This window comes from Uranotaenia lowii, chromosome 3, assembly GCF_029784155.1.
Source record: "Uranotaenia lowii strain MFRU-FL chromosome 3, ASM2978415v1, whole genome shotgun sequence".
Classification (NCBI taxonomy): Eukaryota; Metazoa; Arthropoda; class Insecta; order Diptera; family Culicidae; genus Uranotaenia; species Uranotaenia lowii.
In genome coordinates, this window is record NC_073693.1 from 13039672 (window position 1) to 13065103 (window position 25432).

General features: G+C 35.3%; 2 protein-coding genes across 4 annotated transcripts in view; one reads left to right on the forward strand and one right to left on the reverse strand.

Moving 5' to 3' along the window:
- The window catches only part of LOC129758639 (DNA polymerase theta), a 98049-nt gene that overhangs the window by 61726 nt on the left and 10891 nt on the right, over positions 1-25432 (reverse strand). The gene's annotated exons all lie outside the window — the stretch shown is intronic.
- Positions 1240-10425, forward strand: LOC129758641 (venom carboxylesterase-6-like). The gene is made up of 2 exons (XM_055756189.1): positions 1240-2815; positions 9560-10425. Exons 1-2 carry the CDS (start codon positions 1601-1603, stop codon positions 10028-10030), a joined length of 1686 nt encoding a protein of 561 aa, XP_055612164.1. The 5' UTR covers positions 1240-1600; the 3' UTR covers positions 10031-10425.

A 25432-nucleotide genomic window follows, 5' to 3' on the forward strand; every position in this document is an offset into this window, starting at 1 on the left:
TATAAGGCCTCATGCAAAATTTATTTTCGATAAACATTGAAACTGCAAGTTACTTATCATCAAAATAATTTCTTTAGTCAGAGCTGCAATTTTTGAAAATTATTGATTTTTCAAATCCTATCAGACAAAAAAAAGGTATTTTAGCCCTCTTTGCGACTAATTAAAAAATCATTTTCTTGGCAAACATTGCGTAAGTAGTTAGAGATCTAAAAAGTTATTTCCATAGTTCCAACAAAAGTGAATCTCTAATAGAAAAAACAAAACAAAAAAAAATAAAAAAATTTCCTAATAGTCGAGGCGAACTTTCCAGCCAATCGAAACATTGATAGAAACTTATACCTAAAGTTGCTCAAAATTTAGCACAAAAGTTAGCGAGTGTTTCCTTTGATTCGAAACATTAAACTATAAAAAATTATCTTCCGCTCTGAATCTAATTGATCTAAATCAATGAGAAATTTTGTTTCATTTTTGTAAAACTACCAAAAATATAATCTTAAATCAGCAACGAACTATGAGCTAAAACAAAATTTTATCTAGAAAAATGCGTTTTTTACTTTTTTATCTACCATAAAGTCACTAATATCAACAATACTGTTGATGATGCGCAAAAATAATGTTCAGATGATCGATAGTAAATTGGTTCACCTTTAACCCTTTTATGCAAAGTGTTGTTTTAAAACAACACTAATCATAATCCAACTATCTCGAAAACGAGTGGATATTTTTTAGTGATGTATTCACAAAAAATACTCTAGAGATTAAAAGAAATCAGTCCATGGTATTTTTATTACGATATTTTAATGTATGAGTGAGATATCGAACAAATTATGCAAAAAATTTGCAAAAAGCAAATTTATTTATTTTTTTTCGAAAAAAGTAGTTTTTTGGTAAATCGTTGTTATTTCTTCAAATTTTAACAAACTTTTTAATCTCACTCAATCAGAAACACTTTCCTGCACCCAATTGACAAGGTTTTGAAGAAATTGGAAAAATCGTATGGAAATTAATTAAGAGTTTCGAAAAATATTTTTCAACTTTGATCTGCCCTAACTTTTATAATACTCAAAGTAACGACTTCAAACCTGTTGTGTTGTGTTATTCGAATTAAAATGTTATTATTTCACTGAACTAATAGCTGCTTTTCTCATTTAAAAAGATTCTGGAAAACGCTCATAAAGAACCTTAGAAAGAAGTTAACAATTTTATGATGATTTTATACAGCATGAAAATAACTCAACCGAGACTACTGTTAACGATTCCATTGGTTTTTCTTTTATGGCAACCCTCAAACGTTTCATCAAACAGTTGTACGTACAGCAACAGTTCTCAATTCCGAAAATTAACATTTTATTCTGAACTGATAATGCGGGACGGCTTGTGGGAGCCAAATCGCGGTGTTGTGATAAGCCAATATGCTTATTTTCACTCACAGCTTCCCGACGTTCGGCGCTAAACTGAGATGAACATGATTAGGAAGGCTGACGGTTTATAATCATCGGTTGTAGGCAAACACCGAAACAAATATGGCAATGGGCAAACCTCAACGTGTTCGACATTAAATAGATGCAATCAGTTTTCGATGGTCTGAAATCGGAGAACGATGCTGAGGATTTTTGGTCTCGCGGTTGTCGGTTTGTGGATTAATTCTTGCGACTCGGAAGCTGTGCTGGTCAATGTTGAAAATGGACCTCTGAGAGGAGAACAACGTGACGGTTATTATTACGCCTTTGAGGGCATTCCTTACGCGAGGGCGCCCTTGGGCGATTTGAGATTGGCCCCATCGGTGTTGAATGATGAACGATGGAAGGAACCGCGAGATGCGTTGAAGCCAGGATCCTGGTGCATCCAGTGGAACCATTTCCTGGAGGATGACTTCAAGGTGGTGGGCGAGGAGGATTGTCTGTTTTTGAATGTCTACACGCCCAACTTGAGTCCGAATGTGTCGATGCCGACATTTTTCTACATTCACGGTGGGGCTTTCATGTTCGGATCAGGAGATTACTATAGACCGGATCATTTGATGAAACAACCGGTGATTGTAGTGACCATCAACTATCGGTTGGGTCCGATGGGATTCATGAGCACGGAAGATGACGTGATCCCGGGAAACTTCGGTCTCAAAGATCAGGTGACGGCACTCGAATGGGTTCGACGTAATATCGCCAGCTTTGGAGGCCATCCAGAACAAATAACTTTGGTGGGATTTTCGGCCGGATCGGCCAGCGTCGAAATGCACTACCTATCACCGATGTCTCGGGATCTGTTCAAAAACGCTATCGGCCACAGCGGATCAGCCCTAAATCCCTGGGTGTTGGTGGAAAATTCGACCGCAAAAGCCAAAAAAGTTGCCTCCAGCGTTGGTTGTCAAACGAGTGCCAGCAAAGAAATGCTAGCATGTCTGAGAGCTGCACCAGCCCAAGACATTGTTGGGACAGTCAAACAGTTTTTTGGATTCATGTTCAATCCCTTTTCTCCTTTTGGAGCAGTTGTGGAAGTACAGTCAGATAACAATCCGAAACCGTTTTTGATTGACCATCCCTACAATTTGATGCGAGCCGGTAAGGTCAAGAAGGCTCCGTTGATTTTGTCTGCTACCGATGCCGAGGGTCTCTATCCAGCAGGGGCTTTCATAAGAAAAAAGGAATACCTGGAGGACATCGACAAGAATTGGAACGCACTGCTCCCTGCGATCTTGGACTATCAAACATCACTGGATGCCGACGTCAAAGGTAGAAATCAGATAAGCGAAACGATTCGGAAGCGCTACCTGAAAGATCAACCGCTGACTGAAGATAATTTTCGCGATTTTGTTAAGGTAACTTTAATCATAAAGAGTGAGTCATATGTAGCGGGAATATATTGAAGTCTCGTGGATTTGTTCTCCCATTAGTAAGTTTTACTCGTAAACTCCAATTAAATCTCTGAGAAAAAAGGAAACAAAGTAAACTCCAATCGATCTTAGGATGAGCCCAACAGTAAAGTTCATATCTTAAATTTTTGTATTTTTTGACATTCATGTCATGTTTGTCAACTTTTAAAAACCTTTTATATTTTTGATAATTTTTGTATTTTATTTACTTGGGTAATTATTATTTATACCATTGACAATTAGAATTTTTTTTTTATTATCTGACAAATTGCGCCGTGGGTGTTGAGATTTTTCCCAAAATTTCAAATTTGATTCATTTTTACGATTTTAAAACGTATGATAATTTTCAATTTTTCAATTTTCCGAGATATTTCAGGTTAGATTTTTTTCGTGAATAAAAATAAACAATCTTTCAAGTGCACATTGCTTTATCATATTTTAACGGAAATAGTAGAATAGCATATCAAACCGCATTAAAATTTTATCAGCTTTTCTAACAAAATATAAGAAAAAAAATAGGTTACTTCCACTTGAAAAATCGAAAACCGGCTTTAAAAGTGTTTAAATGTAAAATGTACACATTTACAAATCTACAACCAAAAAATATTTCACAATAAAAAAAACTATATGTAGCCCCATTTTGTGTTGTATCTTTCACCTGAAGACACCAAAATAAGTTGGTTAATTTTTATTCAAGAAAAAATCTAACCTAACATATCTCGAATAATTAAAAATTTAAAAACTGCAAATCATTTGTTTTGAAGTCGCAAAAATGAAATAGTAATTTTTAAAATTTTTGTTAATTTGTCTATTGTTATTTTCATTATTTAACTTGTTTGTAACATGTTTGATATTTAAATCGTTCTTGTCATATTTTATTTTCGATTTTTTTTTTTTTTTTTGTTATTTAAGCTTTTTTTTTAATTTGTCTTTTTTTGTCATTTGTGACATTTTTGTCTTGTTTCAGTTAGGTCATTTATGAAATTTTTGCCATTGTTGTTATTTTTGTCTTTAAAGAAATCTTTGTCTTTCGTGATTTTTTGATTTTATTTTGTTATTTACGGTATTTTTGTCATTCAAACCTATCCCAAACCAGTGGTAACGGACCCCTTGGTTGTGCTGCAAATATTGTTGGTGAGTTAAGCATGGACAATATTTGAACGTGCGGTCGAGACTTCCCGTACCGACTCGGGTCGAAAGACCTATCAGCCACTGGTGGGTTCTCATACATACATACATACATACATACATTATTTACGGTATTTTTGTCATTTTTGAGAATTTGGTCATTTCTGTAAATTAAATAATTTTTGTCATTTTAGACTATTTTCATTTTTGACATTCTTCATTTTAGTAATTTTTGTAATTAAATGATATTTTTGTCATCTCTTTCATTTTTTCAAATTTTGTCATTTTTGTCATCATTTTGGCAATTTTTGTCACTCTTTTCATTTTTATATTTTTTTTCATTTTTGCTATATTCGTCAATTTTATTCTTTTTGTTATTTTTAATATTTTTGTCATTTTTATAATTTTTGTCGTTTTTGTCATTTATATCATTTTTGTCATTTTTGTATAACTTTGGTCGCTTTTCCCGTTTATGTTATTTTTGCAAATTCAGTATTTTTGTATTTTTTTCTTTTATTTTTGTCGATTTTGTGATTTTTTTTACATTTTGTCATTTTGATCATTTTTTTTCGATTTTGTCGTTTTTGCAATTTTTGCACTTTTGTCGATTTTGTCATTTTTCATTTCTGCCATTTTTATCATTTGTGTCGTTTTTGTCGTTTTTGTCCATTTTGATCATTTTTGTCAGTTTTGTATTTTTTGTAATGTTTGTCAATTTCGTAATTTTTATCGTTTTTGTCATTTTTGTCATTTTTGTCATTTGTGTCATTTTTTTTTTCATTTGTGTCATTTTTGTCATTTTTGTCATTTTTTAACATTTTCGTCATTTTTGTCATTTTGTCATTTTTGTCATTTTTGTCATTTTTGTCATTTTTGTCATTTTTGTCATTTTTGTCATTTTTGTCATTTCTGTCATTTCTGTCATTTTTGTCATTTTTGTCATTTTTGTCATTTTTGTCATTTTTGTCATTTTTGTCATTTTTGTCATTTTTGTCATTTTTGTCATTTTTGTCCTTTTTGTCATTTTTGTCATTTTTGTCATTTATGTCATTTTTGTCATTTTTGTCATTTTTGTCATTTTTGTCATTTTTGTCATTTTTGTCATTTTTGTTATTTTTGTTATTTTTGTTATTTTTGTTATTTTTGTCATTTTTGTCATTTTTGTCATTTTTGTCATTTTTGTCATTTTTGTCATTTTTGTCATTTTTGTCATTTTTGTCATTTTTGTCATTTTTGTCATTTTTGTCATTTTTGTCATTTTTGTCATTTTTGTCATTTTTGTCATTTTTGTCATTTTTGTCATTTTTGTCATTTTTGTCATTTTTGTCATTTTTGTCATTTTTGTCATTTTTGTCATTTTTGTCATTTTTGTCATTTTTGTCATTTTTGTCATTTTTGTCATTTTTGTCATTTTTGTCATTTTTGTCATTTTTGTCATTTTTGTCATTTTTGTCATTTTTGTCATTTTTGTCATTTTTGTCATTTTTGTCATTTTTGTCATTTTTGTCATTTTTGTCATTTTTGTCATTTTTGTCATTTTTGTCATTTTTGTCATTTTTGTCATTTTTGTCATTTTTGTCATTTTTGTCATTTTTGTCATTTTTGTCATTTTTGTCATTTTTGTCATTTTTGTCATTTTTGTCATTTTTGTCATTTTTGTCATTTTTTGTCATTTTTGTCATTTTTGTCATTTTTGTCATTTTTGTCATTTTTGTCATTTTTGTCATTTTTGTCATTTTTGTCATTTTTGTCATTTTTGTCATTTTTGTCATTTTTGTCATTTTTGTCATTTTTGTCATTTTTGTCATTTTTGTCATTTTTGTCATTTTTGTCATTTTTGTCATTTTTGTCATTTTTGTCATTTTTGTCATTTTTGTCATTTTTGTCATTTTTGTCATTTTTGTCATTTTTGTCATTTTTTGTCATTTTTGTCATTTTTGTCTTTTTTTGTCTTTTTTGTCATTTTTGTCATTTTTGCCATTTTTGTCATTTTTGTCATTTTTGTTATTTTTATCATTTTTGTGATTTTTGTCATTTTTGTCATTTTTGTGATTTTTGTCATTTTTATCATTTTTATCATTTTGGTCTTTTTCTTCATTTTTGTCATTTTTGTTATTTTTGTTATTTTTGTCATTTTGGTCATTTTGGTCATTTTTTTCATTTTTGTCATTTTTGTCAATTTTGTCATTTTTGTCATTTTTGTCATTTTTGTCTTTTTTGTCATTTTTGTCATTTTTGTCATTTTTGTCATTTTTGTCATTTTTGTCATTTTTGTCATTTTTGTCATTTTTGTCATTTTTGTCATTTTTGTCATTTTTGTCATTTTCGTCATTTTCGTCATTTTCGTCATTTTTGTCATTTTTGTCATTTTTGTCATTTTTGTCATTTTTGTCATTTTTGTCATTTTTGTCATTTTTGTCATTTTTGTCATTTTTGTCATTTTTTAGTCTTTTTAGTCTTTTTAATCTTTTTAGTCTTTTTAATCTTTTTAGTCTTTTTGGTCTTTTTAGTCTTTTTAGTCTGTTTTGTCTTTTTTGTCTTTTTAGTCTTTTTAGTCTTTTTAGTCTTTTTAGTCTTTTTAGTCTTTTTAGTCTTTTTAGTCTTTTTAGTCTTTTTAGTCTTTTTAGTCTTTTTAGTCTTTTTAGTCTTTTTAGTCTTTTTAGTCTTTTTAGTCTTTTTAGTCTTTTTAGTCTTTTTAGTCTTTTTAGTCTTTTTAGTCTTTTTAGTCTTTTTAGTCTTTTTAGTCTTTTTAGTCTTTTTAGTCTTTTTAGTCTTTTTAGTCTTTTTAGTCTTTTTAGTCTTTTTAGTCTTTTTAGTCTTTTTAGTCTTTTTAGTCTTTTTAGTCTTTTTAGTCTTTTTAGTCTTTTTAGTCTTTTTAGTCTTTTTAGTCTTTTTAGTCTTTTTAGTCTTTTTAGTCTTTTTAGTCTTTTTAGTCTTTTTAGTCTTTTTAGTCTTTTTAGTCTTTTTAGTCTTTTTAGTCTTTTTAGTCTTTTTAGTCTTTTTAGTCTTTTTAGTCTTTTTAATCTTTTCAGTCTTTTTAATCTTTTTAGTCTTTTTGGTCTTTTTAGTCTTTTTAGTCTGTTTTGTCTTTTTAGTTTTTTTAGTCTTTCTAATCTTTTTAGTCTTTTTAATCTTTTTAGTCTTTTTGGTCTTTTTAGTCTTTTTTGTCTATTTTTGTCTTTTTTGTCTTTTCAGTCTTTTCAGTCTTTTCAGTCCTTTTAGTCTTTTCAGTCTTTTTAGTCTTTTTAGTCTTTTTAGTCTTTTTAGTCTTTTTAGTCCATTTAGTCCATTTAGTCTTTTAAGTCTTTTTAGTCTTTTTAGTCTTTTTAGTCTTTTTAGTCTTTTTAGTCTTTTTAGTCTTTTTAGTCTTTTTAGTCTTTTCAGTCTTTTTAGTCTTTTTAGTCTTTTTAGTCTTTTTAGTCTTTTTAGTCTTTTTAGTCTTTTTAGTCTTTTTAGTCTTTTTAGTCTTTTTAGTCTTTTTAGTCTTTTTAGTCTTTTTAGTCTTTTTAGTCTTTTTAGTCTTTTTAGTCTTTTTAGTCTTTTTAGTCTTTTTAGTCTTTTTAGTCTTTTTAGTCTTTTTAGTCTTTTTAGTCTTTTTAGTCTTTTTAGTCTTTTTAGTCTTTTTAGTCTTTTTAGTCTTTTTAGTCTTTTTAGTCTTTTTAGTCTTTTTAGTCTTTTTAGTCTTTTTTGTCTTTTTAGTCTTTTTAGTCTTTTTAGTCTTTTTAGTCTTTTTAGTCTTTTTAGTCTTTTTAGTCTTTTTAGTCTTTTTAGTCTTTTTAGTCTTTTTAGTCTTTTTAGTCTTTTTAGTCTTTTTAGTCTTTTTAGTCTTTTTAGTCTTTTTAGTCTTTTTAGTCTTTTTAGTCTTTTTAGTCTTTTTAGTCTTTTTAGTCTTTTTAGTCTTTTTAGTCTTTTTAGTCTTTTTAGTCTTTTTAGTCTTTTTAGTCTTTTTAGTCTTTTTAGTCTTTTTAGTCTTTTTAGTCTTTTTAGTCTTTTTAGTCTTTTTAGTCTTTTTAGTCTTTTTAGTCTTTTTAGTCTTTTTAGTCTTTTTAGTCTTTTTAGTCTTTTTAGTCTTTTTAGTCTTTTTAGTCTTTTTAGTCTTTTTAGTCTTTTTAGTCTTTTTAGTCTTTTTAGTCTTTTTAGTCTTTTTAGTCTTTTGAGTCTTTTTAGTCTTTTTAGTCTTTTTAGTCTTTTTAGTCTTTTTAGTATTTTTAGTCTTTTTAGTCCTTTTAGTCTTTTTAGCCTTTTTATTCTTTTTAGTCATTTTAGTCTTTTAAGTCTTTTTAGTCTTTTTAGTCTTTTTAGTCTTTTTAGTCTTTTTAGTCTTTTTAGTCTTTTTAGTCTTTTTAGTCTTTTTAGTCTTTTTAGTCATTTTAGTCTTTTTCGTCTTTTTAGTCTTTTTAGTCTTTTTAGTCTTTTTAGTCTTTTTAGTCTTTTTAGTCTTTTTAGTCTTTTTAGTCTTTTTAGTCTTTTTAGTCTTTTTAGTCTTTTTAGTCATTTTAGTCATTTTTGGTTTTTTTGTTATTTTTATCATTTTATTTTTTTTTGTCATTGTTGTCGTTTTTGTCATTTTTTTAATTCTTGTCACTTTTGTTGCTTTTGCCATTTTTGTTCTTTTTGGCACTTTCGTCATTTTTGTAATTTTTGGCTTTATTTTTTCTCGGTCATTTTTGGCATTCTTGTGATTTTTGTTATTTATGTCATTTTTGAATTTTTTGTCGTTTTTGCCATTTTTGTCGTTCATCATTTTTGTCATTGATGTCATCTTCACCATTTTTGCCATTTTGTTTTTTTAGTCTTTTAGTCTTTTAAGTCTTTTTAGTCTTTTTAGTCTTTTTAGTCTTTTTAGTCTTTTTAGTCTTTTTAGTCTTTTTAGTCTTTTTAGTCTTTTTAGTCTTTTTAGTCTTTTTAGTCTTTTTAGTCATTTTAGTCTTTTTAGTCTTTTTAGTCTTTTTAATCTTTTTAGTCTTTTTAGTCTTTTTAGTCATTTTAGTCATTTTTGTTTTTTTTTGTTATTTTTATCATTTTATTTTTTTTTTGTCATTGTTGTCGTTTTTGTCATTTTTTTAATTCTTGTCACTTTTGTTGCTTTTGCCATTTTTGTTCTTTTTGGCACTTTCGTCATTTTTGTAATTTTTGGCTTTATTTTTTCTCGGTCATTTTTGGCATTCTTGTGATTTTTGTTATTTATGTCATTTTTGAATTTTTTGTCGTTTTTGCCATTTTTGTCGTTCATCATTTTTGTCATTGATGTCATCTTCACCATTTTTGCCATTTTGTTTTTTTTGTCATTTTTGTCAATTTTGTAATTTTTGGCATTTTAGAAAATTTTGTCATTTTAGTCACTTTTGACATTTTTGTCATTTTTGTCCTTTTTGGCGTTCTGGTTAATTTTGTAATTTCGTAATGCTTCATTTTGGACATTTTTGTAATTTTTAATATTTCTAAAACAATACACTCAAACGAAAGATTTTTTTTTAAATATAATATTCTCGCTACTTATGACTCAGGCGATATTCATTATAACCGAATGAATCGGAGCTTTAATTTATTTCCTCATTTCAGATTATCTCAAATCGGCTGTACTTTGCCGGTATCACGACGTCAGCCAAACTGCTCAAGAACCACATCCCCGTATACTTCTACTACGACGTCTACAAAACCCAATACGGGCTCGGTGAACACATGAGCTACACTAGCACCGACTACGGGGTCGCTCACGGTGAGGACATTTTGCTGATCTTTAAGACCGACATGCGGGATGGCAATCACCCTTACAGCGAAGAAGAACGACTGATGTCCGATCGATTCGTGCAACTTTATGAGGGATTTTCTCGAGACCGGCCGCCTCACTTTGGACCGCACGCTTTGCCTCGAATGGAACCTACCGATGACCGGCTGAGATTTCTCGAACTGAGCTATCCCGAGAGTTGGGTGCGCCTCCGCGCCCAGTTGAGTGACGAAGATTTTTGGAATCGAATTGACTTCCACGATGGCATGCCGGTTCAGGAGTCACGCAATAAAACGGAACTGTAAACTTGAATTGTTTGCCGATATAGATTTGCATGTTGGTCTATAAAGCCTAGTCCACACTCGGCAACTTTACTGCGATTTCGGTTGCTGGGACTTTGTTTATGTTTTCATTTTTAACTATAGACGAAGAGATGCATGTCTGAAGTCTCCCGACAAGTGGACTAGGCTTAACAGTTGATTAAAATAGTATGCAGCTCTTCACAGTTGTGTAAAAAATGCGAAATACATAGGTCATTAAGACACACAATTTATATACAAATTTTCCAACTTATAGGAAGAAAATTGTCCTCAAATATGCTCTTATATTATCTTATAAGCACTTCAGTGTAGGTACTTCGATTTCGTTGAATTTGGGCGGAAATCTTCGGTGGCATTTGATTTAAATTTTATTTATTAACTGACATTTGGAATAAATTTTACTTAAACCTTTTCTTTGTTTACTTTTTTTTCTCAGTGTAACGATTCAGACTCTCCCGCGCTGTCCACTAAACTATTGTCGTTACAGGGAAAAACTGTAAAATCAGTTGAGCGACAATGGATTTTTCTCGGAGTAGGTAAGTTAAACCTAACGTCGGAAGTAGTGCGCTGGATGGCGGGTCACCGTACGATTCCAGCGCACTACTTCCGACGTTAGGTTTAACTTACCTAGGGGAGATGAGGGCATAATGGGCACCTTAAGGAAAATGCTTATTTAACCATAGAGAACAGCTGTAATATGTGAATTACATCATTGTTTCGTGTTCCGACACTCAAATAGTCTATTGTCTAATTGGATGAAACTTGAAAAAGTAGATAAAAACGTTTAAAGATGCATTTTAAAAAAATTTGCTGAAAGCTGAAAACCAGTCACTGTGGAGGCATAATGAGAAACCCCCCGAGGCAGTATGAGCACCATTAATGAAGGCATAATGAGCATTTTCTGCCGGGAATCTAGCAGCGAATCCGACTCGATGAAGTCAATTGAGTAATAGAGCTACAGCTCAACTTGTATCGTCTGACGATTTGGCCTATTGGTTAGATGTCGGAGAGATAATCAGTAGGCTCGAGTTCGATTCCTGGTGGAGGTGATTTTTTTTTCTTCATTTATCATTTATGATCATGATTGCACTAAACGGCGAGGCGTAGATTCATCAAACAAAGCAAAAACAAAATAATCTAGGTCTGTTTGTAGAATTCAAAGAATTAACACATGTTCATACATTATGTTTCTGGTGTTTTGTTTGACGGATGATGCTTTGATGCTATTAGCCGTGTAATGTAACAATAAAAAAAATCAATCATGAATGGTATGTGCAAAAAAAAATCCCCTCGAACAGGAATCGAACCCGAGTCTACTGATTACCTCTCCGACATCTAACCAATAGGCCAAATCGTAAGACGACACAAGTTAAGCTGTAGCTCTATTATTCAGTTGACTTCATCGAGTTGAATTCGCTGCTAGATTCTCCGGCAGAAAATGCTCAATATGCCTTCATTGAAAGTGCTCTGTTCGCCTCTAGTGAACAAATTAAAGTAAAAACGCGTTTTACAATTGATTAAAGTGAAAAATCAAAAATTTTATGATGCTGAAAATTTAGAAACAATGTGTAGATCATGTTGCAATGCGTACATTTCAGATCAAGATGATTTAAAGGTCCTAAAAGCTTATTTGGTGGTGCTCAAAAATTATAATACTTTCGTCACTTGAGAACCTAGCTGGTTATTATTTAATATTTCCTTAAATATGAAAAGGATATTTCTTTTTTGGTGAAAAATCAATACTATAGGTAGTACGAAACAAGTCCTCATGAAAATTTTTTTAAGAAAATACGTACTTATGTAGAAAAATTGACTTCTCATTATGCCTCGGGTGCTCGTTATGCCCTCATCTCCCCTACTCTGAGAAAAATCCATTGTCGCTCAACTGATTTTACAGCGCTGGACTGGCGACACAATAGTGAACCTTCATATAAGAGAAGCGACATCTGATCCCTCTTAAAATAAAATATGTGGCAACATCGTCGAAATCTTGTACAAAAAAAATCCTCAGCACTGTTTTCTGGCTCAATGTTCAAGCTCTAAAGTGAACGCTCCTTCAATCCAACAAAACAACATTGAACTCGATGCCCGAAGGATCGCGATAAACGGTATGAATGACTTGAATTTCGTTAATAATCAGTTAGTTTTTTAAATAGGAATTCGATTCACCAAAGCATTGAAAAAAAATTGCACCTAATCATAAGTTCATATGACCAGCTTGAAAATTATCTGATTAAACTATAACAACAATCACAATAGCTTCCTCGGTTGAGTTTTCAATAAGAAAGGTAAAAGCTCTGCTCGGATCGATTGGAATCGATTTTGACAGTTCTTTTGTTCGATTGGAATTTTTTGTTTCAGATGTTTCTTCTCTTATAGTGTATTTGTTTATGTCGAGTGTTGCACTGGTGCACCACTAGGTGCTGTCAAACTGTTTGTTTATTCGGACGGTGTTGCACTGGTTTTGACCTGTCGGAGTTATGCTTACGGACGGTGGCCCACCGAGAATTTTGCCAGTGTTGCGAGAGAGCGTGTGAGTGAGGGAGGTAGCAATACACTGGCGACGATTTGTGTTTGTTTTTATCGGGTACGGTGGAACACTCCACGAGTGGAGAAAACAAATACAGTATTATATACAGGTTCACTACACTAAACCGGTGCGCGAATGAGTGTGTTACACGCTCTATTTTTTTCAACTCAAAATTAAGTATGACCGAGGTTCAAAACATATACTGTATTTGTTTTCTCCACTCGTGGAGTGTTCCACCGTACCCGATAAAAACAAACACAAATCGTCGCCAGTGTATTGCTACCTCCCTCACTCACACGCTCTCTCGCAACACTGGCAAAATTCTCGGTGGGCCACCGTCCGTAAGCATAACTCCGACAGGTCAAAACCAGTGCAACACCGTCCGAATAAACAAACAGTTTGACAGCACCTAGTGGTGCACCAGTGCAACACTAGTGCAACACTCGACATAAACAAATACACTAATAGTTCGATTCTATGAACTTAAAGTTAAGTACCCTTTTTCCTCCTTGCGATGGATCAAAACGGAGTTCGAACTGCGAACTCAAAATTGATCCCTTTTTTTCCTTCGGCGAGGGATCAAAGCTGAGTTCGACCTTATGAACTAAAAATTAAACTCTCTTTGTTGGACTGAAAACACTTAGCGAGTTCAGTTCGAACCGGAACAGCAACCAACGAATACGTCGCAAAATTTTGTCGCTCCGGAACAATTACCGGAAGACTATGAAGGAACTTTATAATGAAATGCATGTTCACCGTGTCAGCGTAAAATTCTGTCCGTCATTGTCATCATATGCTGAGCGGCTTGGAATGTCCGGAAACTTCCGGATGTTGTTTACTTCCCGTGGGAAGTAACATCCGGAAGTTTTCTTTGACCGGGGGTGTCATAATTTTCCACCGCTCTGTAATTACAATGCAATGTACCGGAACAGCAACATCCGGGTACAACAAATTTAAATCATCCTTTAATTCCCTGAAAATAAACTACCCTCCCTTGAAGAAAAAGGATGAATTCGAGTTCGGCTGCCGAACTTAGTTTTGAGTAAGCCAGGCAGAACTTAATTTCACGCTTGCCCAGCCGTACTCAAAGTTGAGGGCTGCCACTGAAGTGCGGTTTTGAGCCAAAACAACTAAATTTTGAGTTAAAAAAAATAGCGTGTGCAAGCCACTATACAAAAACAACACGAAACTAGCCGCTTTGAAGAAAGGGAACAACATACAGTCTGGTCGAGTTTTATGGTAGGTAATTGGATTCATTTTTTTCACGTTATCTTCAAACTTGGTTAAACATAAAAATGTCTATACAAAGCTAGAGCTCAACCAACGCAACATCGCCCGGAAAAAAAGTGATTCAGCCCGGCTTCGAAGTGAGTCAGCCTGTGAGAACAACAGCAACAAAAACGATATAAACGATGGGTATTCAACTTTCCAAGCGAGAGCAACGCGCTGCTGATGATATCTGCCAATCTATATCGCCCGTTAAAGCATCCGGCGGGCGTGGAGTTGAAACAAATAACGCCCGCGGAAAAGGATTTTCCTTTTCCACATTTCCATTTCGCACAATACTTTACCTGAGCGTGGCCGGCTTGCTTTGGTACAACCGAAAAAGTGTGTATTTAAAATGTCAGTCCGTGTATCTTTCAGGACAAAGGTTCATCATTTCTACTTATCAGGACGTGGAGCTGAGAAACAAGTCATGTGAATGTGACTGTGTAGGTCTTTTGCCATCAGCCACTCCATCAGCCACTCCTGCTCTTGAAAGCTTGCAATCATCGGCGAGCGAACTCGATCCTTCGATCGGATCATTCGTAGCGGATACTTATCAGGACGTGGAGCTGAGAAACATGTTATGTGACTGTGTAAGTCGTATCCATGAGTTCATAAAACAAATCGTGTACTCAATGTACTCTTTTTTGATTGGGTTTTTGCCATCAGCCACTCGTGCTCTTGAAAGCTTGCAATCATCGGCGAGCGGACTCGTTTCTTCGATACGATCATTCGTAGCGGATACTTATCAGGACGTGGAGCTGAGAAACATGTTATGTGACTGTGTAGGTCGTATCCATGAGTTCATAAAACAAATCGTGTACTCAATGTACTCTTTTTTGATTGGGTTTTTGCCATCACCCACTCGTGCTCTTGAAAGATTGCAATCATCGGCGAGCGAACGCGTTTCTTCGATCGGATCATTCGTAGCGGATACTTATCAGGACGTGGAGCTGAGAAACATGTTATGTGACTGTGTAGGTCGTATCTATGAGCTTATAAAACAAATCGTGTACTCAATGTACTCTTTTTTGATTGGGTTTTTGCCATCACCCACTCGTGCTCTTGGAAGCTTGCAATCATCGGCGAGCGAACTCGTTTCTTTGATCGGATCATTCGTAGCGGATATTTTCAGATAAGTACACATTCAGAATAAATCACATCAAAGTTATGAAAATTTCTTTTGTCTAATGTGTTAGAAATTCTTAGAAATTTTCTTTAAAGCACACCCTTTGAAAACAGAAAGCCGACGAGGAAATAATGTGTTCCTAATTTTATCATACCTAGTCAAGTGTACCTGTATTACAGAACCATAACATGTTTCTAAAAATAACTCCATACTTATTTGAAGTAAAGAGACTAGATATGCTTACTATAAAAAACGGAACATTCCACGAAAAAAAAACGAGATACAATCCTTATTTTTACAGATAAACTGATACCTACATATACCTAAAAAACTAATACATATATCTATAGTTGTTCAGGAAAAGTTATAAATCATGGAAATTTCAAATACTGAGAAAATTTCCCTCTTTGTATAAAGGGTGAAGGTCAAAATTTGGTCAAGGGAAAACGCGTGTGAATCGGTAAAATTGTTTGTTTAAAAAATCAAATTAAATTTTTTTTTCAAGTTTAATTAGTATAAAATTCAGGAAAAATATTCAGTTAGGCTTCCGTTTTTTTCCAAATCCGAATTGCCGGGCCTCACGCTTAACTCCTGCCATCAGATTTTGTACAGCCACCTTGTCCACCTTCTTCGCCGCAGAAAGCCAGTTTGCCTTGAACTGCTGTTCATCCTTAGCAGTTTCTTTTGTCTTCTTTAGGATCCGCGTGACAATAGCCCAGTATTTCTCAATTGGGCGAAGCTCTGGCGTGTTGGGAGGGTTCTTGTCCTTGGGAATCACCTGCACATTGTTGGCGGCGTACCACTCCATGGCCTTTTTACCGTAATGGCAAGATGCCAAATCCGGCCAAAGCAGTACGGAACAACCGTGTTTCTTCAGGAAAGGCAGCAGACGTTTATTCAAACATTCTTTCACGTAAAATTTCTTGGTTGACAGTCCCGGAAGCTGCTTTTCAAGCCCAAGCAGACTTGTAAACCATCGACATTTTCTCTGACAGTCGCACAGCCTGCTTTTATCAGTTTCATTGTTCGTGCCATCAAACGAATGCGACCGAAAACTTGCCGAACAGTCGACTACCATCAAACGAAACGACATTCATTCTTCTTTGTGTGATTGTCGAACGAAATTTCGTGTCTTGGTACACGAGAGGGATAATTTGATGGTCAAACGACCACCATACTCGACAGTTTACGACATCGCCTATCTCTTTCACGCAGCAGAACTTACAGACTCAAGCAAATGCAATCTTTTCTATTCACTCCTTCCTGTTGAAAAAAAAAAATTCGCCACTCGGCAGCGCCAGGTGATGTTTGGATGTGTTGGTCGAACAATGTGGAATGATTATCTCGATTATCTACGCAAGAGGGATGAATGTCAAACGACTAACCACAACAAAGATCAAAATTTACAGATGGCTTGCCAAACCAGATATTTCTTCGCGAACTTTGACAGTTTCATGTGCTTGAAAATATCTGCTACCTTTCCCCTTCCTTTTGCAGTATAAAACTCCTGTCCCGGAAGCTGCTTGTAGTCGGCTTTGACGTAGGTTTCGTCGTCCATTACCACGCAGTCAAACTTTGTCAGTATCGTCGTGTACAGCCTCCGGGATCGCGCTTTGGCCGTCGTAATTTGTTTATCATCGCGATTTGGAGTCACTATCTTCTTGTGAGTCGATAGTCCGGCTTGTTTTTTGGCTCTATGCACGGTTTTAGACGATACACCCAGCTTATTTGCGGCATCTCGAAAGCGAGGTTAGGGTTTAGCTTGAAACTACCGGCAACTCTCTTTGTCGTCTCAGCGGCTTCCGATTTTCGATTCACCCCTGATCCAGACTTCCTGGCTGTCGACAAACGTTCCCCAAACACTTTAATTTTGCCAGCTTTGCGTGCGAGTAGCTCGGATTTTCGCGATGCGCGAGCAAAATTTTGATACGCTGCTCTCCTTCCTTGGACGGCATTTGGACAACTGAAGAGTGAATTCCAAAATCGAAATAGGAGCAACATTCTAGACACACACACACCTTCAAAATGAGGGGTGTTCAGGTTTTTTAAATGCAAAATTGAAAGAAATACGTCAAGTAGATATTGACCAAATTTTGACCGTATCACCCTTTACTTGGAACACATGTGTTAAAAATGTTGTAGTTTGGATTTCTAACAGCCTTATTTCTATCGTCTACCAAGTTGAATTTGTCTTATTAATGTTAGTTCATTAATTGTTTGGCAAGAAAAAGATTTTTCGTTAAATGGCCCTATTTGTGACTGAAACAATTTGGACGATTGTTTGATTGAAGTGTAATTTTTTTTGAGCATTTAGTAACGGATCTGTTTTCGATTCATGTTTTTAATTTTTTTTTTCAATTTTTCAATAACGTAAAAATGAATTATTGTAGCTGAATATTGTCTGAGAATTATATTCGAGCTACCTTACGAGGTTTCCAAAACTATCAATTCGATAAAAATCGGTTGAGAAACAAGAGACATATATCTAAGCGATTTTCAGCGAGAGATGTCAAATGGACACTCTAGATTCCGAAAAAAAAGTTTTTTGTCTGGACTTCCAAGGAGCGTCCATAAAAAAGGAACTATGTAAAATTAAAATTGTTAGTAATTCATTGGAGGTCTCAGAAGATTTTTTTTAATGAATTTACATGCCATTAAACTTCCCATTGTGTCATATTGACACTTTAGACCGGAACAATCTTTTCAATACCTGTACAGAATTTCTCCTTACTTTCCATCCCCCTTAAATTTTCAAATCTGATATTTTTTCTTGAATATACATTTCCTCCGATGCTTCAGAATTAATGTTTCAGAATTCAGATCCAGAAATCGGAGCTCGTATTCAGAGTTTCTGATTCAGAATTCAGATTAGAAATTAAGATTCAGATTCAGAGTTCAGATCCAGATAGGGAATTGAGATATCGATTCAAAGTTCAAAATTCAGCTTCAGAATTTAAATTAATATACAAATTGATTCATAATTCAGATTTCCAGTTCGTAGTGAAGTAAACTTAAAAATTGCTAAATGAAATGAAAACATAGATCGTAACTTTGTTAGCCAGTTGTTCTGTTGAAGCGCCGACATTTGTCATGCTAGGATCAGTGAACAATTTCTTCTCGAATGATAATACATAAAAAAATCCAAATATTTCAAAAGATGTAGAAGCAGATTTAATTGTAATGCCAAATCAGTAAACTAAGAATTTCTTACTTAAACCGATCAATCCTCGTACAGAGAATCTGCATCAACTTTATTATAAATTGAAAATGTGTTTTCAGGAAATCATAAATTTACATTAGTTTTTTTAACAGAGTTATAAATACAAGTTTTATCAAACCTATCTTATTTTCCTGAGCGAACTGAACACTAAACGCCTGCGAACTCAGTTTAAAATCCCCATCTTTAATATCATTTCGGTATCGAATTTTGAATACGGCGAATGCGCCAACTGTAAACAAATCCAGATAATCACATAAATGCGTTAAACTCTTTATTTTACATCCGAAAATATTATCTCCTTTAAATTTTTCTTATTTTAGTGAAGTTAAATTTAACTTTTTAAATAAGGCGAATAGCTTTTTTTATTAGTGTGTAATCCCACAGTTCATTCGCCCATTTCCCCTCAAAATTTGGTCGCGAACAAAAAGGCCAATAGTTATTTCGAGATAGAAAAAGGGCATTGAAGTTTTTGAAATTTGTTTTCCAGGACGAGGAGATGCACAAATCAGTATTTATAAGATCGTTGAATGTGCTAATGTGTTAATGTGATCATTTGGACCCGCTTTCAAGCCGAAATTTGCTTGAATATTGCTTCTTTAATGAATGATCCAAAAGGCGAATAGCCATTCTGCAATTCAAAAGGGCGCTCCAATTTGGCGAATGAACAAAATGAGAGCACCAGTCTGTGGTAAAAGGACCCACAGTTATATTTATTAATTTTTTGAAGTAATTAGTACGTAAAAGCTATATTTATCGATCGGGTGATAAAATTAAATCAATTTGAAAGTATTTAAGCGGCTTATTTAGGAAAATGATTGTACGCAGCTAAATAGGAAATTGATTTTATTTTCTGAAACTTGGAATGCGTTTTTCTCAAAACAAAGGTCTTGGCGCATTCGCCGTATTCAAAAATCGATACCGATTTTCTTTTTAAACTTGATTGGTAGTTTCATACGAATTAGAAGGAAGTTTGAAATTTGAATGTGGGGTGGTTTATGACAGTCTACCAAAGCAATTCAGAAACGATTGTGAGTCGAGAGATATTTTAGGATGAGCTATTTTCAAATTTATTGCCAGTTGCTTTTTTTATTAAACTTTTATTATATTTACATTAAAGATTTAATATTATTTACATACATACACTAGATGGCGTGAAGTGAGTAAAAAACATTCTTCGATATTTTAACAGGTACTTTTTTAATCAAAAATGCAGCTTAAATAGCCTATACATTCTTCCGGAGGAATGGTTAAATCTTATTTGTTTTACAAAATTGTAGAAAAAAGTTATTTTTTAAGATCAATGATAATTCGATTTAGGATTATATAGGCGTCAAGATCAAGTAAAAACAAAGTTAAAAAATTACTGACTTGTATTGAAAATCTACAAATAAGTCAGGAAAATTGCAAAAATATGTTGAAGTGAAAATTTTCCGTACACTGGAACGGAACATTTGTTGGACTTAATGTAATAAATATATCGTAAGATTAGATCACATCAGATGATTGATCTAAAAACAAGATATTTTCTGTATACTAAATGAAAATATTTAAATTCCATTATATAGATTAAACAAGTACCTGCTTAGAATATTTTTATGTTAACGTTAGTATGTAGGTGGTATCTATCTCTAGTATGTTGAAATACTTCCCTGTAAACTTTATTGTTTTGTTTCTTCATGAAATAATTTTTCGTCAGCATAACTGACCGAGTCGGAAGATGAAATCTCTATTTTAGTGTTTTCGACAAAAAATCTCTCTGTACCCAAGTTGTGTAGCTCTACATAAAGGTTTAAGAACTCGTTTCGTTGCTTCCAAGCACGGTTGTCATGTTGGATTCTAAATACGGGGAAAGGGAAGACGACGTCCAGTTCAGCACGTCATTGGTTGCGGTTCCATTTGTCAAAATCCCCATCAGTAACGCGTTTGCCGATTCCGCCACGGATTCCCAGAAGTAGTAGACAAGGCCTCCGATCGCTATGATCAACAGCACGATCCAGGTACAGACATGCTTCAGCAGCTGGCCCAGTGCCGTGAGTAGCTTGGCCACACCCAGAACCAGGCAACTGCAACAATCACCACAGCACGATGAGGATCGGTTCCGGTTCAGGCACAGTCCGCAACGGAAGAAGGGATCCCGGCCGCAGCAGCAGGTACACGGCTTGCAGCAAACGGTGAAAAATCTCATACAGGTCGCTATGTCAGCAGACCGCTGGGCAGATGCCGAAGGCATGATGATAGGTGGGCTCTCTTCCGAAGATCGATTTGTTTACAAACGCGGACACAACAGCACTGATTTTTTTTTGTGTTTGTCTCGCTACCATTTGAACTGAATAATATACTACTTGCCGCTGGTAGTGATATTATGCTGGTTGTTTCACTTACAATTTTCAATTTTTCAGAAAATCAACCTGAGAGACGACCATGTTTGTCGACCGACTGCCCGTTTTTTGTACCGAGAATTTTTGAGGATAATGGTCGCGTTTGGTTCCGCAGATCAGACTCACGTTCGCGATCGCGAAATAGGCTGTGCGCGTAAAATTATTGACGTTTCCCCCCTTCGGAATTTAAATTGACTGTTGTGGGATCAGTTGTGCTGTGCGTGTGGGAAATAAAACTGTTCCGATTTACGTTTTTCCAAGTGTCCAAGTTTTCTTGTCAGATTTTTTTTTAGATCAGTGGATAGATCTTGGTTTCTGCTTTCTAATTATGATTTGAAGAATTTTTTAGAGTAAATCGTAATAGTCTAGAGCTGTTTTACTGAAGAAAGAATTCTGATCTTGAGCGGAACCAAAATATGATGGATGGATTGTTTTTGTTTTTGGGTAGGACTATTGCATGAGAATGTATCGGTTCTTGACCGGTTTCCCCGAAATCAAGAAGCTGTTTCCGCAACCACAGTAGTTCCTTGCAGCCTTGAGCAAGGGATATGTATTCCGCTTCGGTTAAAGAAAAAGCCACGCATGTTTCCAAGAATCGATGCGCAAATCCCGATGTCTGGCCGCGTGTTCACCACCAGATACAACTACCACCCAAGGCTTCCTGATAGTTCTTGGGATCAGTCGGCGATTCTTGAGCGACCACCACTCGAAACCGCTTCGGTAGGATACCCTTTGTTGAACGTTCGGAACGCCGCTTTCTGCTGTTGACAACCTTTTCACCATCTCGACCAGCGAACGATTCTTTCGCTCCGCGACACCGTTCTGTTGAGGAGTGCATGCCGTTGTAAACTGCTGCAGGATTCCTTCGCTTCGGAGGAACTTAGCCATCGCATACCCTCTGTACTCGCTACCTTTTTTTTCCTGTAGGGGAGAGCCCACTGCGACCAGTAGTTGATCTATTGTGGTGTTTACCCCGCGTTACTATATGCTGTCAGGTTCACCTGCACTATTGATTGGAGTGACAGTTGATTGCTGACTAAGCATTTTATCCCAATCGGGTATGATATCAAAGATGTATGATATAACCTTCTTAGGGCTGATATGCAACCATATGTCTTGTGCGCTTATTAACTTAGCCCCAAGTACACGCTCTCTCCTATTTAGGAGGGCGCAGCAGTTACATAGAAGATGCTCTGCAGTTTCTTTTTCGAACCCGCAAAACCGACAGTCATCGTTCAGAATTATGTTTATCCTTTTGAGATGCTGTTTTGTTGGACAATGTCCGGTCAAGAGACCTGTGTAAGTACTTAATTCGTGCTTACTTAAGTTCAACATGTTTTTTGAGAGTCGTGCGCTTGGTTCAATGAATCTTTTTGCCTGAGTTGCTCCCTCCGCTGTTTTCCAGTTGGAAACAATAGTGGTGCTTTCCCAGTTCTTGAGCTCCATAGTCAAGGCACTTCTCGATACTCCGCAGAAAGGTTCAGGTCCAATCAACAGTCCCTGAGATCCTTCCCTAGCTAGTTGGTCTGCTTCTTCGTTCCCTAGGATACCGCAGTGGCCTGGTACCCAGAATAAAGATACTCTGTTCCTTATGGCCAGGTTTCTTAGTGCAACTATACACTCCCAAACTAGTTTGGAGTAACATGTGAACGTACTTAGTGCTCGGAGAGCAGCCTGGCTGTCAGAGAACATGCAGATACTTGTGTACCTGTATCCCCTTTTCAAACAGGCTAAAGTGCATTCTAGAATTGCTTGAATTTCAGCTTGGAATACTGTTGGCCAGTTTCCCATAGGAATTGAGATCCTGAGTCTAGGTCCGAAAACCCCTGCCCCAGTTCTTTTATCCATTTTTGACCCATCAGTGAAGAATAGGATCGATCTGGGAGGAACCGCAGGTCCACCTGACTCCCACACGTCCCTATCATTGATAGTTACATTGTATGGTATGTCTAGGTTGAAAATGGGCTCCATCCAGTCATCATTTTTCACAATAAGTGAGTTTAATTTAAATTTCTTTAGGATTTTGAGGTGTCCTGTAAGATCTGCTTCATAGAGAGTTTTGTGTTTGGAGAGTCTCAAGGCACTACGTTCCGCCTCTAACTCAATGAATTGATGTAGAGGCAGAATATTTAGTAGTGCATTTAGAGCCTCATTCGGTGTGCTTCGCTTTGCGCCAGTTGTAGCTAGCGTTGCTAGTCTTTGGAGCTTCCCTAGTTTTTTCTGGGCCGTAATTTGCATAGTTTTGGTCCACCATACTAAGGAGGCGTAAGAGATTTTGGGTCTTATAATAGCGCAAATATCCAGTAGATAATTTTCGGCTGTAGTCCCCATTTTTTCCCTACTCCTTTGAGGCAGACCCATAGAGCTGTTGTAGCCTTAGCGATTACATGCTCTATCTGTGGGTCCCATGATAGCTTTGAGTCTAGTACTATGCCTAAATATTTCACTTGTGATTCGAGGTTCAACACTTCCCCATCTAATGTTAGAGGTTTTAGTGTAATTTTTCGTCTCCTAGTGAATGCTATCACAGTAGTTTTGGAAGGGTTTATGTTTAGTCCCTCTTCCCTGCACCAAAATAGCAAAATACTCGCTACCTTGATCGGACCTGATCACCTTCGGCGGCCGGCCGAAATGCGTCTTCATCTCACGGACAAAATCTTAGACAGCTTCCAACGTTCCAGACTTCTCGCTCAGAAAATACAGTTTAGTGTAGCGGCTGAATCGTCGATATGAATAAGGAATGCTGTAATACGTCGTGTGTTATTTGTGTAGTTAAAAGTTCTTACGTTGGCACAACCCACTAAAATGAGTGAATAAGGAAGTACCGTCGTCCTGCAGGCGTCGCCGTGTTCATTGATCCGCACAAGTCGCTGTGAATCAGATCCAGAATTTGTTTCGATGACCTCTGCGTCTTCTTGGGAAACAGTAGCCTCGTCATTTTGCCGCCGAAACAAACCTCGCAAGTAAGGCGTCGTACACAAATTACGTAACGCAAAAAATCTAGAATTTAGACCCCGTCCCTCCCCTATGTAACAATAAGTAACGGTTGATAGGACCCCCCTTCTATAGTTACGTAACGCTAAATACCCCCCCCCCCCCTCCCCATATTCAATTTCGAAATTAAAAGTAAAAGTACACTAAGTAGCGGGGGTTCTCATCTGGGCCGTCGTCAACGTAGTTCACACACCCTGTTGAAATCCAGTCCATGGGAAAAAACTGTTGATGAACAGTGTTTCCCTGAACGCACCAACTTAACCACCATTGACGTTTTCGAACAAGGGGTGCGTAGATTTGCTCGCCAAAAAAAAAGAAAATTACAATTCTTTTTTTTATGTTATTTTTCCATTAATTTGTTACGTAACTGAATCAAGTACCCCCTCTCCCCCCTATGTAACAGCAAGTAACGCAGACTCAACCCCCCTCTCCCCCCTACATGCGTTACGTAATTTGTGTACGACGCCTAATTTGATTGTCACAATCGTATACCTCCATGACAGAAATCAGATTTGCCAAAGGATTGTTTACATCGGAAAACAGTGGAGACGTTTTTTTTAATTCTTGACAACAAAATTGGCTTTAATTTATAGTTTTAAAACTTTTAAATTGTGGTCTAGTTCTTTTAATGTGTGAATCAGTGTTATTTATTGATTTATCATAAGTGAAAAAAAAATTAAAAGTGGAAACCAATTGAAAAAGAAAAATGAGCCTGGCAGATGCTGCTCCAGATGGAGCAGCATCAATAAATTTAAGGATGCCTAACCTCGAAAACGGGAAGCAATCTTCAACTAAGGAGGATGAATGTATGGAGATTACAGAATCACAAAAAAACGGAGAGGAAAATCAGAATGGAAAATCTACAACAACAACAACAACAACAACATCAAATACCATAACAAACAAAGATAACGTACAACATAAAGTTTTTAAAAACTATCTATACAAACCGAGTGATGTTCGACCATATCGAGTTTTAATAGAAAATACGGATACAGAAAACAGAAAAATGATTAATAGATTGAAGGTAGGAATTACACTACATCAAAACGGATTCGACAAGAGCATCGAAGATATTAGAAAAACAGCAAGGAACAAAGTCACCGTGTATCTAGGAAATTGGAAAGACGCGAATCGTTTAGTTGCCTGCCAAAATTTAAAACTGGGAGGATATAAAGCATTCATACCAAGGCAATTTGTTACAATGACTGGTGTAATATCAGGTATCCCTCCTGACATGACAGAAGAGAATATAAAATCGAACATAAAAAGTAACATTGAAGTTGAATCGACCTTCAAAATGTTTCGATTCAAGGATGGTAAAAAAGAATTAAATCACAAAATGGGGGTGGTATTCCGATCTAATATTCTTCCCACTTATGTCAGTATTTTTTCCGCTATTTTCAGAGTTCAACCCTACATAAGAAAACCTGTGATATGCTACAAGTGCCTGAGATATAATCACCTATCGAAAAACTGTAAGTCATCAGTGGAAAAATGTCCAAGTTGTTCGGAGGTACACCCAACAGATAAGAACTGCATCAAGATCAAATGTTTTTACTGTGAGAGCAATGACCATAAAACAACAGATAAGAAATGTCCCCGATGGAATAAGGAGAACAACATTCAAGCAACAATGGCAAGAAAAGGTTTAACGTATCAGGAAGCAAAACAATCATATGAGATACCAACAGCAAATCAGTTTGATGTTTTGAGATGTTCTGAAGAATATCCAACACCAGCGGAATCATTTGCCAAAATAGCAACAAAGCCATCTGTAACCTACCAACAAACAGCAAATCAACGGCGAACTTCACCGAGCATAAATAGACACATCAAAACAAAGGAAAGGAATGAAGCAATAGAAGTA

Coding starts and splice junctions, on each gene's coding strand:
- LOC129758641 (XM_055756189.1), top strand. CDS start 1,601: ATGCTGAGGATTTTTGGTCTCGCGGTTGTCGGTTTGTGGATTAATTCT. Junction 2,816..9,559: donor ATTTTCGCGATTTTGTTAAG/GTAACTTTAATC, acceptor TCCTCATTTCAG/ATTATCTCAAATCGGCTGTA.